Source organism: Hylobates moloch, unplaced genomic scaffold (assembly GCF_009828535.3).
Source record: "Hylobates moloch isolate HMO894 unplaced genomic scaffold, HMol_V3 SCAFFOLD_22, whole genome shotgun sequence".
In the NCBI taxonomy this organism is placed as follows: Eukaryota; Metazoa; Chordata; class Mammalia; order Primates; family Hylobatidae; genus Hylobates; species Hylobates moloch.
The window spans coordinates 16,040,887-16,060,333 of record NW_026652297.1 but is presented as its reverse complement, the minus strand read 5'-3'; the positions used below and the strand labels follow the sequence as shown (position 1 = coordinate 16,060,333).

General features: G+C 37.3%; 1 protein-coding gene across 14 annotated transcripts in view; it reads left to right on the top strand.

Annotated features, from left to right (window-relative positions):
• The window catches only part of CEP63 (centrosomal protein 63), a 165,149-nt gene that overhangs the window by 6,669 nt on the left and 139,033 nt on the right, over positions 1-19,447 (top strand). For 12 of the 14 annotated variants that reach the window (XR_009211720.1, XR_009211721.1, XM_058433771.1 and 9 more), the window contains 2 exons: positions 2,982-3,050; positions 15,190-15,367. Coding sequence is in view for 10 of the 14 variants with exons in the window: in XM_058433771.1 (XP_058289754.1) it covers positions 2,982-3,050; positions 15,190-15,367 (247 nt within the window). In the remaining 4 variants the exon portion in view is untranslated. Of the gene's footprint in view, positions 1-2,981; positions 3,051-15,189; positions 15,368-19,447 lie in introns of those variants that run through there. The other 2 variants (XM_032144236.2, XM_032144239.2) reach the window with 2 other exon arrangements.

Below are 19,447 nucleotides of genomic sequence, written 5' to 3'. Positions count from 1 at the left end.
AATCAAAGTGACGTAGTGCATAGAGTTGAATGATGGTCAGGTTGGTTAGGAAAAGAATCAGTGATATAACTATGAGCAACTCAGATGACAAACATCCACAGAAAATCAGCCCTTACTCTTTGCCTGATCCTGAGAATTGATGGTGTTTGGCACTACTCAGGCAGATGGTGAAGGTATTACAGAAACACATTGCACATTAGTAAGTTTACTTTATTTCTCACAGAGGATATTACTGGTCCACTTCCCTCCTTTTTTTTTTTTTTTTAAACAGGAATCTCTATCTTAGACCGTTTTGATTTCTAAAATGGCAATGTTTCTTACGTGACTGTTTCATTATTGTGCTGCTGCCACCTGGTGGCCACGGTAGTCATGTCATACTTCAGTTTAATTTCTTTTTTTATTGCAAAGATACTATTAAGTCAAAAGATAGGCTGATATATTTTAAGATATAGAATACCGTAAAATATATAAAGGTTGCACATTGATTGTGACTCGATTGATGGCCACACTGTTTAGGTTGAATCCAGGACTATAATGTGTAGTTTATCATAGTCAAGTTACTTAATTCTCTAAGCCTCAGTTTTCTCAAAGTAATAGTATCTGTCTTTTATGAGTATTGTGAAGATTGATTTAGACAATGTGTACTAGGCAGCTGTTGAACATTCAGTAACTTAACTTCTATTATAAGTATATTATTAAATAATAGTCATAGAAAATATATTAATGTATATTACTAAATATATTAATGTTTAAGAATAACATGACCTAAATAAGTATCAGTTTACTAACGATAATTTTGAATAACTGTGATAGCACTGTCAATAAGAATAGCACTTTCCTACATGTTAGTAAGTATCCATGTATGGTTGTCAGGAGCATGCTATTTACAGTGGACATTTAATTGGCTATTAGAACCCATGAAAAAGCTGGAAGAAACCTTAGAGAATATTGTTCATGCCCCTCATTTTGCAGATGTTAAAACAAGTCCAAGAATATAAAGCTAGTTAGTTGCAGAGTAGGACTGTATCCTGGGTCTCCATCTAGTGTGGTGTGGACCATGTACTGCCTCCCAGTTCTCCTAGAGTGGACCAAAACATGGAATCTTGGTTGCATTGTAGTTCGACTGTATTGTGATTTGTATTGTGATTTGAAAGTGGAGTAAAATATGGGAACCTTTTTCTTTAGGTTTTTATTTTTGCAATTTTGGTGTAATATGTAGGATAAACCAACTAGAAAAAAAATCCTCCCTGTCACGTTTGTGCACAAAAAATATAATACTCAGTTTGTTAGTATCTTTAAAAATAGATGCAAATAGGGTGCAGTGTTTCTATTTTCCGGTCTTCTCATTCTCCTCTGTGTCTCTGGAACACCCTGGGCATGCCTCTCACTATATTTATCACACTGGGAAAGCCTTTTTGGCTCATTTTTTTCTGTCCCATACTAGACTATTAATACCTTGAAAAGGGCCATATCTTTCATCACTGTATATCTAGTTGTTAGTACAACACTGAATTATGTGTTGAGTAAAATAATCTACTTCTTACAGCAGTATAATTTTTAGATGAGGATTAGCCCAGGGGCAGAACCTCTACACCACAGTCTTTGGTTATTGTCTAAGGGTTTAAGGAAAAAGCATTTTGGAATGAAAAGTGGTTTGACATTGAACATTTTGAAGATTTATTATAAAAGGCGAGAAGCATACAGCATATATTAATCAACCCTTCTGAGTAAGTGTCGTCTTTCCTTTCTCACTGTCACCTTTCTTCGTGGTGTATCTTACCCTTTATTTTATTTATTTATTTATTTATTTATTTGAGATGAAATCTCTCTCTGCCGCCCAGGCTGTAGTGCAATGGTGTGATCTCAGATCACTGCAACCTCTGCCTCCCGGCATCAAGCGATTTTCCTGCCTCAGCCTCCCAATAGCTGGAACTACAGGTGCATGCCACCATGCCCAGCTAATTTTTTTTTTTTTTTTTGGTAGAGGTGGAGTTTACCATGTTGGCCAGGCTGGTCTCAAACTCCTGACCTCAAGTGATCTGCCTGCGTCGGCCTCCCAAGTTCTAGGATTACAGGCGTGAGCCACCGCACCCAACTGTATCTTGCTGTTTATATGGCAGTCTTCTATCTCCCTTTCCCTCTTTCTCTGCTAGACCCTTCATGTAGTTCCCCAGCTATGACCAGTTTGCATGGGGGAGAGGGTAGGTAAAAGAGGGAGGGGAGTTAAGTTCAGCCAAAAGAATCTGCCACGTGCCGTGTTGAAATGCTACATTGAGCTCTGCAGCTGCAGAGATGAATAAAATTGGGTTTCTGCCCTGGAGGGATGAATAGTCTAGTAAGGAAAAATAGTATGTAAAAAACTCACTTCCAGTGTGGTGTAACTCCTATGAAAGAACCTATTAAGCACTGGGAGCAAATGAAGTGCAGAGGCGGGAGGGCCCTGTGGCTGCCTTTTGGTGGAGAGAGGATGTTGCATGCAGGAAGCTCTATGAGCCTGTCTTCAGGGGTGAGTAGGCTTTCCCATGATAGACCGAAGAGTTTAATCTCAGTGCACTTCACATTTTTTATACTATCTCTTTAATTTTTAAAAAGCTATACTTTCCCTCTGACATATGTGAACCCAATTTCTTTCTCATTTTGTTAAGGGAGTTTGTGTACTATCTCTCTGCTAGAGAGATCCCACCTCCACTCCTGCCCATCCGACATTAGGAATTAGGCAAAGAACAATGAGATATTTGATAGTTACAGGGAGAGAGTGTCAACCGCAATTCAGATATTTTTAAGTTATTCTGTTTTAGTCTGAAATAGTTTGTTCCTAGTATTCCTGAAGTGATGTTCTTTGACTGCTTCTACAGTCTTCTTAAGAAGTGCTGCATTTTTTCATTGTTATGTATGCTTTCATTCACATTCTTAAGCTGTAAGTTAGAATGTTAGAACTGAAGAAATGAATTGTCTCATGACTGATATTTTTTTCTTTTCAGTTGCCAAAACAAAGGGGATTTGGTGATGGAGGCTTTGTTAGAAGGAATACAAAATCGAGGGCATGGTGGGTAAGTTCGCATTTAAAAAAATTTTTTTTTTTTGGTTAATGCACAATAATTATACATATTTATAGGATTCACATGATACCTTGATACATACATATAATGTGTAATGATCAAATAAGGGTATTTAGTATACCCATCAGCTTAAGCATTTATCATTTTTTGTGTTGGGAACATTTCAATTCTTCTAGCTACTTTGAAATATATAGTAAATTGTTAAAGTTTAAGGAACCTTACTGTGCTAGTCACCCTACTGTGCTAGTTACTTAACTAGTCACATACTAGTTACTTATTAGTCACCTTACTGTGCTATTTAACACTAGAGCTTACTCTTCTACCTAACTGTATGGTTTGTACCCATTAACCAAACATTCTTCACCCCCAACCCCTTCCCAGCCTCTGGTAACCATCGTTCTACTCTCTACCTCCATGAGGTAAACTTTTTTAGACCCCACATATGAATGAGAACGTGAGATATTTGTCTTTATGTGCCTATTATTTCACTTAATGACCTCCAGTTTTATCCATGTTGCTGCAGATAACAGGGCTTCATTCTTTTTTATGGCTGAATAGTATTCCATGATGGATATATTTCTGACATTTTCTTTATCCATTAATCTGCTGTTGGACACTTAAGTCAATTCCATATCTTGGTTATTGTGAATAATGCTGCAATAAACATGGGGGTACAAGTATCCCTTTTGCATACTGATTTCCTTTCCTTTGGATAGATTACCCAATAGTGTGCTTTCTGGATCATATGTGTTGTGAGTGGTGCAAAGTCAGACATAACCAGGTCCATACATGTTTGTGTCTTTTCTACAAGAGCAAACTTTTATTGATGCTATTTCAGTCATAAAAGCCACAAGCTACATGGAGTTCCGAAGGAGGCATTTCCCCCTAGTACTACCAGTTCACCCAATAGTCAGAGCCATGGGCTTACAGGCTCAAGCCTCTCCACAAGTCAGTCAATATTGCAGACCATACATAATAGTGTATTAAATTAATATATGTAAATGTTACAGCGTAAACATTCCACATCAAACAAAGTAACATTTAACAAGAGAAAAGGATAGAAAAAAAAGGGGGGATGGCTAAAGAACTAGTCCAAAGAGAGCAACTGGACAAAGAGAATATTCTGGCCTGATCTGGATGGTTGTCAACATCTTGCAAGGAAGAGCCTTTGGCGACAGATGCCAGGTGCTGATCACAAGTGACAGCAGGACAGGCTGTTATCAAGACAGCTGTTTTGAGCTGGTAAAGTCTTGCTCTTTTTGTGGCCACAGAGTCTTCTGGTGAGAACTGATAGTGAAATATTGTGCCTGTTTATGTCATTATCTGATTGGGTGCAGCCTTTACTGATTAGGTGAACATTGGGTCCCTGTGGGCATGATGACTTTTGAAATGTGAGATGCAGTCTCTTTCTAAAATGGAGTTACTTATGTTAAGGGTGCGATATACAATATGGTAGTTCTATTTTTAGTTTTTTAGAAAACTCCATTTAGTTTTCCATAATGGCCGTACTAATTTTACATTCTTACCAACAGCATATGAGAGTTCCCTTTTGTCCACATCCTCTCCAGCATTTGTTATAGTTTGTCTTTTTGATAATCATTCTAACTGGGGTGAGATGATATCATTGTGGTTTTCACTTGTATTTCCCTGGTGATTTAGTGGTGTCGACCATTTTTTCATACACCTTTTGGCCATTTGTATGTCTTCTTTTGAGAAATGTCTATTCAAATCCTTTGCCCACATTTTAATAGGGTTTTTTGTTTTTTTGCTGTTGAGTTGTTTTTCTTGTATATTCTGGATGTTTAGTCCCTTGTTGAATGAATAGTTTGCAAATATTTTCTCCCATTCTACAAGTTGTCTTTGACTCTATTGTTTCCTTTGCTGTGCAAAAACTTTTTAGTTTAATTAGGTCCCAATTGTCAGTTTTTGTTTTTGTTGCCTGTGCTTTTGAAGTCTTAGCCATAAAATCTTTGCCTTGACCAGTGTCCTGAAGCATTTCCTCTATATTTTCTTTTTGTTTTTTTAGAGACAGGCATCTCATTCTGTTGTGCAGGCTGGAGTACAGCAGCACAGTCGTAGCTCACTGTAGCCTCAGACTCCTGGGTTCAAGTGATCCGCCTGCTTCAGTGTCCCAAGTATCTGGGACCATAGACATGTCATCTGGCTAATTTAAAAACAGTTTTGTTTTTTTTTTAAGAGATGAGATCTCATTGTATTGCTCAAGCTGTTCTTGAACTCCTGGCCTCAAGCAATCCTCCTGCCTCAGCCTCCTGAGTAGTTGGGATCACAGGCATCAGCCACTGTACCTAATCCCTATGTTTTCTTCTAGTAGTTTTATAGTTTTGGGTCTTACATTTAAATCTTTAGTCCATTTTGAGTTGATTTTTTTTTAACATGATGAGAGATGGGGTCTAGTTTCATTTTTCTGCCTGTGAATATCAGTTTTTTCCAGCACCATTTATTGAACAGGGCATCCTTTTCCCATTGTATGTTATCGGTACCTTTGTTGAAAATCAGTTGGCTGTAAATACGTGGATTTATTTCTGGGTTGTCTATTCTGTTCCATTGGTGTATGTGTCTGCTTTTATACCAATACCATGCTATTTTGGTTATTATAGCTTGGTAGTATATTTTGAAGTCAGGTAGTGTGATACCTCCAGTTTTGTTCCTTTTGATCAAGATTCCTTTGGCTATTCAGGGCCTTTTATGGTTCGGTGTGAATTTTAGGATTTTTTTTCTATTTCTGTGAAGCATGTCATAGGTATTTTGATAGAGATTGCATTGAATCTGTAGATAGATTTAGATATAATCATTTGAATATATTAATTCTTCTGACCCATGGGCATGAATGTCTTTTCATTTGTTTGTATCTTCAATTTCTTTCATTAGTGTTTCATAGTTTTCTTTGTAGAGGTCTTTTATGTCCTTGGTTAAATTTAATCCTAGGTATTATTTTTTTTTTTTTCTGGTAGCTATTGTAAATGGGATTTCTTTTTTGATTTCTCTTTCAGCTAGTTCATTATTGGTGTATAGAAACATTACTGATTTTTGTATGTTGATTTTGTATTCTGCAACTTTCCTGAATTTCTTTATCAGTTCTAAGACTTTTTTGGTGGAGTCTTTAGGTTTTTCTGTATGTCAGATTATGTTGTACACAAAGAGCAACAATTTGACTTCCTCCTTTCCAATTTGGATACCTGTATTTCTTTTTCTTGCCTGATTGCTCTGACAAGGACTTTCAGTTGTGTGTTGAATGGAAGTGGTGGAAGTGGGCATCCTTGTTGTGTTCAGGTTCTTAGAGGAAGGGCTTTCAGCTTTTCCCCATCCAGTATAATGATACCTGGGGGGTTGTCTTATATGGCCTTTATTATGTTGAGGTATGTTCCTTCTGTGCTTGAGAGTTTTTATCATGGAGAGATGTTGAATTTTATCAAGTGCTTTTCCTGTATCTGTTGAGATGATCATATGGTTTTTGTCTTTCATTCTGTTGATGTGATTTGTTTCACTTTTATTGATTTGTATATGTTGCATACCTGGGATAAATCCCACTTGATCATGCTGTATTATCTTTTTGTTCTATTGTTGGATTTGGTTGGCTAGTATTTTGTTGAGGATTTTTGCATCTGTGTTCATCAGGGATATTGGCCTGTAGTTGTCTTCTTTTGTTGTGTCCTTGTCTGCTTTTGTCATCAGAGTAAAGGCGGCCTTGTAGAATGAGTTAGGAAAATTTTTCTCATCTTCAATTTTTTGGAATACTTTGAGAAGAATTGATGTTCTTTATGAAGTTGGTAGAATTCAGCAGTAATGCCATCAGGTCCTGGGCTTTTCTCTCTTGGGAGACTTTTTATTCCTGGTTCAGTCATGTTACTCATTATTGGTCTTTTCAGCTTTTCTAATTCTTCCTAGTTCGATCTTGGTAGGTTATGTGTGTCCAGGAATTTATTTCCTCTAGGTGTTCCTATTTGTTAGCATATAGTTGTTTGTAATAATCTCTAATGACCCTTTGTATTTCTGTGGTATCAGTTGTAATACTGCCTTTTCTTTTTCTGATTTTATTTATTTGGGTCTTCTCTTTTTTCTTGGTTAGTCTAGCTAATGGTTTATCTATTTTGTCTTTTTAAAGAACCAACTTTTTGTTTCATTGATTCTTTGTATTGTTTTTTAGTCTCTATTTTGTTTATTTCTGATCTCTTTGTTATTTTTTTCCTTCTACTAATTGGGTTTTGTTTGTTCTTGCTTTGCTACTCGAAGTGCATTGGTTAGGTTGTTTATTTGAAGTCTTTGTACTGTTTTTATTTTTTAGATTCAGGGGTACATGTGCTGGTTTGTTACATGGGTGTATTGTGTGATGCTGAAGCTTGGGCTTGTATGTATCCTATCACCCAAATAATGAACATACTACACAATAGATAGTTTTTCAGCCTTTACCCACCCTCTGCCCTTGCCTTCTTTTGGAGTCTCCAGTGTCTGTTGTTCCCATCTTCATCTTTTTTTTTTTTTTTTTGAGATGGAGTCTCGCTCTCTTGCCCAGGCTGGAGTGCAGTAGCGTGATCTTGGCTCACTGCAACCTCTGTCTCCTCGGTTCAAGTGAGTCTCCTGTCTCAGCCTTGCAAGTAGCTGGGATTACAGGCACACACCACCATGCCCAGCTAATTTTTTTTGTATTTTTGGTAGAGATGGGATTTCGCCATGTTGGCCAGGCTGGTCTCGAACTCCTGATCTCAAGTGATCCCCCCACCTCAGCCTCCCAAATTGCTGAGATTACAGGTGTGAGCCACCATGCCTGGCTTATTATTCCCATCTTTATGTCTGTGTGTACTCACTTGTAAATGAAAACATGCAGTATTTGGTTCTCTGCTTTTGTGTTAATTTGCTTAGGATAATAGCCTGCAGCTGCATCCACATTGCTGCAAAGAACATTCTGTTTTTCTTTTATGGCTGTGTAGTATTCCGTGGTGTATATGTACCACATTTTCTTTATCCAGTCCACCATCAATGGGTACATAGGTTGGTTCCATGTCTGCTATTGTGATTGGTGTTGCGATGAACATGTGAGCACATGTGTCTTTTTGGTAGAATTATTTATTTTCCTTCGAGTATATACTTAGTAATGGGATCGCTAAATCGATTGGTAGTTCTCATTGTATTTTTAGTTATTTGAGAAATCTCCAAACTGCTTTCCACAGGGGTTGAACCAATTTACATTCCCACCAACAGTGTTGCCTTTTCTCCACCACCTCACCAACATCTGTTATTTTTTGACTTTTTAATAATAGCCATTCTGACTGGTATGAGGTGGTATCTCATTTTGGTTTTGATTTGCATTTCTCTGATGATTAGTGATGTTGAACATTTTTCAAGTTCCTTGTAGTTTATGGATATTAGCCCTTTGTTGGATGCATAGTTTGCAAATATGTTCTCTCATTCTGTAAGTTGTCAGTTCACTCTGTCGATAGTTTTTTTCTTTTCTGTGCAGAAGCTCTTTAATTAGGTCCCAATTGTCAATTTTTGTTTTTGTTGCATTTGCTTTTGAGGACATAACTTTTTGAGTCATAAGTTATCTGCCTAGGCCAGTGTCCAGAAGAGTATTTCTAGATTTTTCTCCTAGGATTCTTATAGTTTGAGATCTTACATTTAAATCTAATCCATCTTGAATTAATTTTTGCATATGGTGAGGAAGTGTAGGGGTTGAGTTTCATTCTTCATACAATTAGCCAGTTTTCCCAGCACCATTTATTGAACAGAGTATCCTTTCTCCATTGTTTATTTTTGTCAGCTTTGTTGAAGATCAGTTCGTTGTAGGTATGTAGCTTTATTTCTGGTTCTCTGTTTTGTTCCATTGGTCTATGTGTCCATTTTTGTGCTAGTATCATGCTGTTTTGGTTACTGTAGCATTGTAGTGTAAAGTAAGGTAATATGATGCCTCTAGCTTTGTTCTTCTTGCATAGGGTTGCTTTGGCTATTTGGGCTCTTTTTTGGTTCCATATGAATTTTAAAATAGTTTTTTTCTAATTCTGTGAAGAATGACAATAATTTGATAGGAATTGCATTGAATCTGTAGGTTGCTTTGGGCAGGATGGCCATTTTAACTGTATAAATTCTTCCAATCCATGAGCATGGAATGTTTTTCCATTTGTTTATGTCATCTGTGATTTCTTTCAGCAGTGTTTTGTAATTCTTTTTGTAGAGGTCTTTCACCTCTATAGTTAGATGTATTCTTAGATTTTTTTTTTTTTATGTGTGGCTATTGTAAATGGGATTGTGTTCTTGATTCAGTACTCAGCTTGGACATTATTGATGTATAGAAATGCTACTAATTTTTGTACATTGATTTTGCATTCTGAAACTTTACCAAAGCTTGTTCATCAGGTCTAGGAACATTTTGGTAGAATCTTTAGGGTTTTCTAGGTAAAGAATCATATCATCAGCAAAGATAGATAATTTGACTTTTTCTTTTCCTATTTGAATACCTTTTATTTCTTTCTCTTGCTTGGTTGCTCTGGCTAGGACATCAAGTACGAGGTTGAGTAGGAGTGGCAAGAGAGGACATCCTTGTCATGTTCCAGGTGTCAGAGGGAATGCTTTTAACTTTTGCCTATTCAGTATGATATTGGCTGTGGGTTTGTCATAGATGGCTCTTACTATTTTGAGGTTGGTTCCTTCAATGCCTAGTTTGTTGAGGGCTTTTAACATGAAGGGATATTAGATTTTATTGAATGCTTTTTCTGCGTCTATTGAGATGATCATATGGTTTTTGTTTTTAATTCTGTTTATGTGACGAATCACATTTATTGATTTTTGCCTATGTTGAACCATCCTTGCATCCCAGGAATAAAGCCCACTTGATTGTGATGGATTATCTTTTTGATGTGCTGCTGGATTCAGTTTGTATTTTGTTGAGGATTTTTGCATCTATGTTCATTAGGGATATTGGTCTGTAGTTTTCTTTTTTTGTTGTTTTATCTTTGCCAGATTTTGGTATCAGGGTGATGTTGGTTTCATAGAATGAGTTAGAGAGGGATCCCTCCTCCTCAATGTTTTGGAATAGTTTCAGTAGCAGTGGTACTACCTCTTATTTATTAAATGTCTGGTAGAATTTGGCTGTGAATCCATCTGGTCTGGGGCTTCTTTGGTTGGTAGGCTTTTTATTACTGATTTAATTTTGTAACTCATTAATCTGTTGAGGATTTCTCTTTCTTCCTGGTTCAATTCTGGGAGGTTTTGTGTTTCCAGGAATTTTTCCATTTCCTCTAGATTTTCTAGCCTGTGTGCATACAGATGTTCATAGTAGTCTGTGAGGATCTTTTGTACTTCTGTGGGATTGGTTGTAATGTCACCTTTGTCATTTCTGATTGTACTTATTTGGATCTTCCTTTTTTTTGCTAATTTAGCTAACAGTCTATCAATCTTGTTATCAACTGTTTATTTCATTTGTTTTGGTCTCAATTTTGTTCATTTCTGCTCTGATTTTGTTTTTTTCTGCTGGCTTTGGGTTTAGTTCTTATTTTTCTAGTTCCTTTAGGTGTGACATTACGTTGTTTTAGGTTGTTAACTTGAGATCTTAATGTAAGTGTTTAGAGCTATAAACTTTCCTCTTAACACAGCAAAGAATTTTTTGATATCTGCCTTTGTTTTCCCAAAAGCCATTCAAGAGCAAGTTGTTTAGTTTCCATGTATTTTTGTGGTTTTGAGAATTCCTCCTGGTATTCTTATTTTTATTCCTCTGTGGTCTGAGAAGATGCTTGGTGTGATTTCAATTTTTTTTTTTTTTTTTTTTTTGTCTTTGTACTGTTTTGATGTAGGCATCTATTGCTATAAACACCCCTCTTAGCACTGCCTTTGCTGTATCCCATGGGTTTTGGTATGTTGTATTTTCATTTTCATTTGTTTCAAGACATTTTTGCATTTCTTTTTTAATTTCTTCACTGACCCAGTGGTCATTCAGGAGCATGTTGCTTAATTTCCATGTATTTATACAGTTTCCAAAGTTTCTCTTAATCTTGATTTTTAGCTTTTTTCCATTGTGGTCTAAGATACTTGATATGATTTTGATTTTAAAAAATTTGTTGAAACTTGTTTTGTGGCCTAACATATGGTCTATCCTGGAGAATGTTCTGTGTGCCAAAGAATGTATATTCTGCAGCTGTTAGATGAAATGTTCTATAAATGTCTTTCGGTCTATTTGGCCTATAGTGTAGAACAAACTGGATGTTTCTTTTTCTTTTTTTTTTTTTTGAGACGGAGTCTTGCTCTGTTGCCCAGGCTGGAGTGCAGTGGCGCAATCTCGGCTCACTGCAAGCTCCGCCTCCCAGGTTCACGCCATTCTCCTGCCTCAGCCTCTCCGAATAGCTGGGACTACAGGCGCCCGCCACCACGCCCAGCTAATTTTTTTTTGTATTTTTAGTAGAGATGGGGTTTCACCGTGGTCTCGATCTCCTGACCTCGTGTTCCGCCTGCCTTGGCCTCCCAAAGTGCTGGGATTACAAGCGTGAGCCACCACGCCCAGCCCTGGATGTTTCTTTGTTGATTTTCTGTCTAAATCACTTGTCCAGTGCTCAAAGTGGGGTACCGAAGTCCCCAATTATTATTGTATTGGAGTCTGTCCCCCAATTATTATTGTATTGGAGTCTGTCTCTCACTCTTTAGCTCTAATAATATTTGCTTCATATGTCTCTGTGCTCTGGTGTTGGATGTATGTATATTTACAGCTGTAATATTTTGTTGCTGAATTGATCCCTTTTCATTATATAATGACCTTCTTTGTCAGTTTTTATGTTTATATGACTTAAAGTCTATTTTGTCTGATACAGGAATAACTACTCCTGCATGCTTTTGGTTTCCATTTGTGTAGGATATTTTTTCCCATCTCTTTATTTTCAGTTTATGTGTGTCTTTACGGATGAAGTGAGTTTCTTTTAGGTAGCACATAGTTAGGTCTTGCTTTTTATGGATATTCAGCCATTCTATATCTTTTGACTGGGGAATTTAAACCATTTACATTCAGGGTTGTTATAGATAGGTGAGGACTTAACTCCTGTCATTTTGTTAATTGCTTTCTGGTGGTCTTATATATCCTTTGTTCCTTTCTTCTTCCTTTATTGTTTACCTGTGTAATTTGGTCTCTCTCTTTCTTTTTTTTTTTAGTGATAATGTTTGATGCCTCTCTCTTTCTCATTTGTGTTTCTGCTCCACCAGTGAGTCTTATACTTTTTGTGTGTTTTCACGATAGTAGATATCATCCTTTTGCCTCATGATGCAGGAGTCCCATATGCATTTTTTGTAGGGCTGGTCTAGTGATGATGAATTATCTCAGTTTTTGCTTGTCTGGGAAAAACTTTATTTCTCCTTCATTTTTGAAGGATGGCTCTGTTGGGTATAGTATTCTTAGATGCCAGTTTTGTTTTGTTTTCTTTTAACACTTTGAATATATCACCCCATTCTCTCCTGGTCTGTAAGGTTTCTGCTGAGAAATCTGCGTTAGTCTGATGGCAATATCCTTATATGTGAGGAACTCACAGAACATTTGACATTTTTCTCTTGCTGTTTTAGAGTTCTTTGTCTTTGACTTTTGACAGTTTGACTATAATGTGCCTTAGAGAAGACCTTTTTAGGTTGAATCTATTTGGGGATATTTGAGCTTCCTTTATTTGGATATCTATATCTTTTGCAAGAATTGGGAAATTTTCAGCTATTATTTTGTTAAGTTGGTTTTCTCTGCCTATGCCCATCTTTTCTCTTTCTGGAATTGCAAGAATTTGGATATTTGGTCACTTTATGGTCTCTCATATGCCATGTAGGCTTTCTTTTGTCTTTTTTATCCTTTATTCTTTTGTTGTTTTTGTTGTTGTCTGATGGGATTATTTCAAAAGGTCCATCTTCAAGTTCAGAAATTCTACTTGTTCTACTCTGTTGTTGAAACTCAATTGCATTTTTAAATTTCATTTATCGAATTCTTCAGTTTCAGGATTTCTGTTGATAATAATTCTGATTTCTTTTTAATGATATCCATCTCTGTTGAATTTCTCTTTCAGAACATAAATTGTTTTCCTGATTTGTTTTTATTATCTGTGTTTTCTTGTATCTCACTGAGTTTATTTAATAACATTATTTTGAATTCTTTTATAGGCATTTCATACATTTCCTTTTCTTTGGGATCTGTTACCGGAGAATAATTGTGTTCCTTTGAGGTGTCATTTTTCTTTCCTTTTTCATTTTTCTTGTGTCTTTATGTTGATTTCTGTGTATCTGGTATAGTAGTCACTTCTTCCAATTATATGGATTGGCTTTCATAGGGAAAATTTTTTTCCTATAGGTGTATCTATAGTGTTGGTTGGGTAGGGTGCTTTTGATTTGATTCTCAGTGGGTGCAAGAGTGTAGTTTCTATGATTTTTCCAGCCGTAATCAGTATCAGTGGTTTCTGTGAGTTCTTCAGTGACTTGGACTGTGATTGTCAGTGGAGGATATAGCAAGGCTCTGCTGGGTTAGGGACACCAGGCAGACTGGTCATCACATACCAGACAGTGATGGCAGTGGCAGGCAGGACGGGCTTGTCCTCAGGCTCCCAGATGGCATGCACAGGCACTGATAGTAGCAGGCAGGGCAGATCAATCCCCAGGCCCCTGGTTGACATGCACAGGCACCAGTGGTGGCAGTAGTGGGTGAGGCAGGCCTCTCCAAGGTCCCTGGATGATGTGCATAAGTGCTGGTAATGATCAAGGTGGGTTGATTCCAAGTCACCTAGTGGTGGCAGGAGGGGCCAGGCTGATCACCAGTGCCTCAGACAATGTGTCTGGTAGTAGTGGTGGGCACAGCAGGCCTGTCCTCAGGTCCCTAAGTGGTGTGTGTGGACTCCCAGCGGTAAGTTTTCTTTTGACCTTAAGCTTCTCACTGCAGTTTAAAAAGCTTATCTGAGTTATGCCTCTGACCATATTGTGCTTTGGGTACAGAAGCAAAAGTGTTGAGCAAAAGCTAAGTTGATCCATGTCATGGTCACAGCATTTTGGGGGGACTTTTTTTGGGTTGTTTGCCTCATCACAGCAGTGTGAAGCTAGATGTTTGCCTACATCCTATCTTGAGTTTTCTACTCTTAAGCAAAAGTACAAAGGTTCTGTCACACTACGAACAGGTGCTTTTTGAAAGTATTTAAGCCTTACTGATAGCTGTCTGTGGCCATTTCTGGAAACCTCTTTGAATCTAATATATCTGTGTCCACTTCTGTTTCTCAGCAATATCTGGCATCTCCTGAAATGCCAGGACATCAGTAAGTTTACAGTAGTAAGGTGGTATACTACAGTAAGTTTCTGACAGAAAGGTGGGCAGAAATAGTTGAAATAAATCTGGCTGAAGGATGAATTTCTTGAAGCAGCTCTTACAATTGTATTATCACTTTCCTGCATGATAGTCTGCTTTCTTCCAAGGCTTTTTCCTTTAGCTAGATGAAAATGTAATGTATAGGCTTGTCTGGATCCTTCCTGAAAGCTTCCCTAATATATTACAGAGGCGCTTGTTGGCTGTGGCAGCCTGGCTCCACAAACCACGCTTAAAACATCAATCTTGTGCTTAACCAAACAACTTGGGCTTTAGGTTGGCTATGAGAGGAAGATAAGATATTCTGTGGAATAAGTAATCATCTTAATATGAGCATTAAAAGTAAAAGCTCAGGCCGGGCATGGTGGCTCACACCTGTAATCCCAGCACTTTGGGAGGCTGAGGCTGGGCAGATCACCTGAGGTAAGGAGTTCAAAACCAGCCTGGCCCACATGGCGAAACCCCATCTCTACTAAAAATAAAAATTAGCCGGGCATGGTGGCGCATGCCTGTAATCCCAGCAACTCGGGAGGCTGAAGCAGGAGAATTGTTTGAACCCAAGAGGTGGAGGTTGCAGTGAGCCATGATCGTGCCACTGCACTCCAGCCTGGGCAACAAGAATGAAACTCCATCTCAAAAAAAAAAAAACAGCAAAAGCTCAGCAATCCTATTCTTTGCTTCTGATAATTTATTAATTGACATTAATTGTCATTTAATTATTTACTTCAGGTAGATTTACATCTGCTATATTTTTACATGAAAAAGATGAAAAGTCACTTGAACATATCTTCTGTTTTTTTAATGATCTGTTCTTCTTTATAGGGGATTTTTGACATCTTGTGAAGCAGAACTACAGGAGCTCATGAAACAGATTGACATAATGGTGGCTCATAAAAAATCTGAATGGGAAGGACGAACACATGCTCTAGAAACTTGCTTGAAAATCCGTGAACAGGAACTTAAGACTCTTAGGAGTCAGTTGGATGTGACACATAAAGAGGTAAAGCAATTTATTTGTTCTTCTTTTTGATATTTTTATCTTGTCTTTTATATTAAATGTGTTTCTTAAATATTTGTTGAAGAAAGAATTTGTATACCAAGTTAGTTTCTTTATCTTTTTTTATTATAATTCTGCCGTTTTATTTTAGAAGAAAAATTCATTGTGAAAATGTATAAGAATATTACCATTTATTTCAAGGATCATTTTACCTTGGTTACATATAATATATACATAACTTCTTTAAGAAAATGTAAAAGGGTACCACACATTGTTTGTTTAACCTTCATCATATTACATGTTCATATTAACATTCACTGAGTTTCATGGAAATTGCTTTTGGCTTCACTATATGGCTGGTATTACAAAACAAGTTCCAGATTAAAGAATTTGCCTCTTTTGGTTAGATTTAAAACAAAATTAAGAGAATCTTTAAAAAAAAAAAAACCATGTTTACCATGTTGAAAATTAGGGGAGAAGAAAGAAAAAAAGAAAATAAAAATCACTTGCAGTCCCACTACTCATTGATATTGGTAATTTGGGGGAAAAGTTTAATAATATTTGCTGGTTGCCTTCTCATAAATTTAGCTGGTAAATTAGGAGGAAGTACACAGAATATTGGAAGGGAAGTAGAAAGCATTTATGTATGAGAGTTGCCTGTTAATTTTTGGTATGGATGTCAATCTCAGAAGGATATGGATGCTCTCAGAAGAGCACTGGTCCCATTTCTCACTCTGAAGACCTTTCCTACCAGTAGGGTCACCATTCATTAAGCTGTCATCAGCTTATTTAGGCACACTTCTGCGGGTGGTACACACTGAGATTGTGATTTTTTTGAGAAAACTTATTAAGAATAGTTTAGAAATGTTTCTCGTAAAAAGGAAAGAGTTTGACTTGTTAAAAATGTTATTATGCCTACCCAGAAAATTTCTCTTTGGTTGGCCATTTGCAACTTGGGTCAAAGTAGTACATGGTAACACTGGCTGTATCAAAGTTTTCTGTTAATGCTGTTTGCTAAATTGCGATTAATTTAAAATTTGAGTAAACCTTTGAGAATATATTTTAAAATTACACACCATGCAAAAATACAGAAGGTGATGCAAAAGTACAGTGAATGGTAATCTTGTTTGATTTTTAAAAAATCATAATTTAGGCAGGGTCAATGTTCCTTTTATGGTAGGCTACTTAGCTAGCACTTTGTTTCTCCTAGGGCAAAACAAAATTCTGTTTAGCAAGTTGAAATGAAAGTGGTTTTCTGGTTGATAAATAGATTGTTTATTTTGTTAGAAACTTATTAAAGAATTATGTATGATTATGATAATATTTAGTCACTGTGATGTTAAATTTGAACTTACTCCTGTGGCTTAGTTTTGATGTCACGGACATTATTGCTGTTACTTAATGCCCTTGACATCAAAATTTCTCTCAAAGAGAAATTAAGAGAGATTTAAGGGATTAAATGGATAGATTCCATGGTAAGGATATGAAGATTTTAAGTTTGGCCTGGGGACATACAAGAGGTTTAGAATTGCAGCTCTCTGGTCAATTTGCTACTTCATTGATTGGGCTGCTGAAAGTTGATTAAGTTTCTAGAAGTAGATTTCTGAGGATAATCTAGTAATGGGAATCTATTCCATAGAATTCGTGTGTGAGATTGTGTTGTATTACAACACTTCTTTCTTGCTTTTTTTTTTAAAGGAACAAATGTGTTTATTATTGTGCTGAAAAATTATGACCACCAACAACCAATGAAGGGCAGGAAGGAACAACACTATGAGATCATGAAAATATTTTGCTTCTTGTATAAGTCTGTTCTCACATTGTGATAAAGAAATCTGAGGCTGGGTAATTTATAAAGGAAAGAGGTTTAATTGGCTCACAGTTCTGTAGAAACATAGTTGCTTCTGGGGAGGCCCCAGGAAACTTTCAATTATGGCGGAAGGCAAAGGGGAAGCAGGCCTGTCTTTACATGGTGGAGCAGGAGAGAGAGAGTGAAGGGGGAGGTGCTACACACTTCTAAACAACCAGATCTCAGGAAAACTCACTACCACGAGAACAGCACCAGTGGGGAAATCTGCCCCCATGATCCAGTCACCTCCCACTAGGCCCCACTTCTAACATTGAGGATTATGGTTCCACATGAGATTTGAGCAGGGACACAGACCCAAACCATATCACTTGTCAACAAACTTTCTTCTCTTGCTTTAACATTGTTGAGGGTTCTTTCCCAAACCTATTAAGTAATCATGATGGTTACAAATTTTCCAATTCTACCACTCTTTCCAGTGCATTATTTTTTGTATCTTCATTAAAGGGGCAAAGCAAATCCCCTACTTGTAATAATAAGACAATATTGGAGACTGCCATTAAAACACAGGAGAAGTAAAAAACAGATCTGTTCCAAGACACACAGGACTATAAATTTAGGAAATACACAGAAAATTAAAAGTTAAACTCAATTGGATACGTTAAATATGTGCAGCTTTTTGTATGTCAGTCATACCTAAATAAAGTCATTTTAAAAACAAATGATCCAACCTGTACCACCAACAGGTTTTGAGTATATATAAATTTAATATGTATTTATGAGCGGGGAGCAACCTTAAATATTTTAAACAACAGAAATGCACAAAGCACTTATAGGTGGAAATAATACAAAGTGCCTTGTGTTTCTATCCTAGAATCAAACTATGGAAGTCTCAGGTTATTAAGAAAACAAATATTGTTTTGAATATTAAAAATCATGTTTTTTGGGGAGGGAGAGAATTAACAGCCTTTCTCTGCCTTAAAATACTTTACATTTTGTGAAATTTACAATAGGAATGGAGCATCTCCTAAAGTTGTCAGTATGCTAGGGAGGGAAATTGAGCACAGGAGCAAACTACAGTTTTCTTAGTGCTCAGCTGAAGAAATTTTCACTTAAAAGAGCTGTAGCTGTTGAAGTCATTTCTATTTTAGAAGTGTACTATAAATGACTTTTTCTATGTATTAACTAGAATTAATGGTAATTTGTGAAATGTTTTATCCTTTTTAAAATTAGAGTCTATATCTCAGCCATTGAAGCAGCAGGCGCTGCTGCGTGTCATAGTCTAACACCTGCAATCCACCAGTCTGCATGGACTGTAAGCAGTTGTGGAGAGAACCGGAGTTCACCTATCAGCAACACCACCACGGAATTGACTGTTGAGCCTTTCTACTATTAATTACCATATATATGCCTTTTTTTCTGGTATTTTATTCCCACTGGATGCTTTTTATTAAGACCTTGTACCTGTGAACACATTTGGGGCACAACTTACTGTCTTCAAGGTGCAGGGGTGGAAAATCGGGAGGCGGGAAGCAAGAAGAGTGCACTCACTTTCCCTTCTTGCATTTCTGGAGCCCAGGCTTCTCTAGCATGAAACTGGAGGTGAACCCAACCATCTGTATCTGCAGGGAGACTTCTCCCATGGTCTTCTCTTGTGGAGATTCCTCTGCCCTCTGGTGTCCCACCGTGGCTGCAGTTCTGGCCCTGGAGGCCAGCAAAGCACCTGGGGTAGAAGTTGTCTTACAGCCATATTAACTCCTCCAAGGAGAGCAGCAGACTCTTCCAAAGCAGGCAGCACCCCCCGAGAGGGAAGAGCCACCTCAGGAGGATGTCTCCTCAGAACTTTTCAGGGACGTTTACCCCTTGTCTACCTTTGATTTTTTTTTTTTTTTTGGTAATGATTTCCGAATTCTGGCCTCTTTTGCTGTGCTAGGAATGTCCTTTTGTTTTGGGTAGGTGAAGGCACACGGATGCTTATGTGCATCTAATTTCTGGCCTTTGGTGCTCAGCTTTAATTGTTGGCACACAGAATGTCTTGGCGAATCAGGTTAACGGGTAGCAGTTTAGAGGGTAATGGAGGGATTGGTATCTTCTTCTGAGGTTTTAGGTTGTTGTCACTGAACTCTGCCTTCCTCTTTGGGCAGAGCACTTTGTCACCTTTTCATTTGGTCCCCTTTGCTGATGTTCCTGGCAAAGCAATTGTGCTTGGTTAATTAGAAGTTTGCTGATCCTCTTCCCTTGACTTCTCTGTGGATTTCCACTCTTTGCCTTTTTGA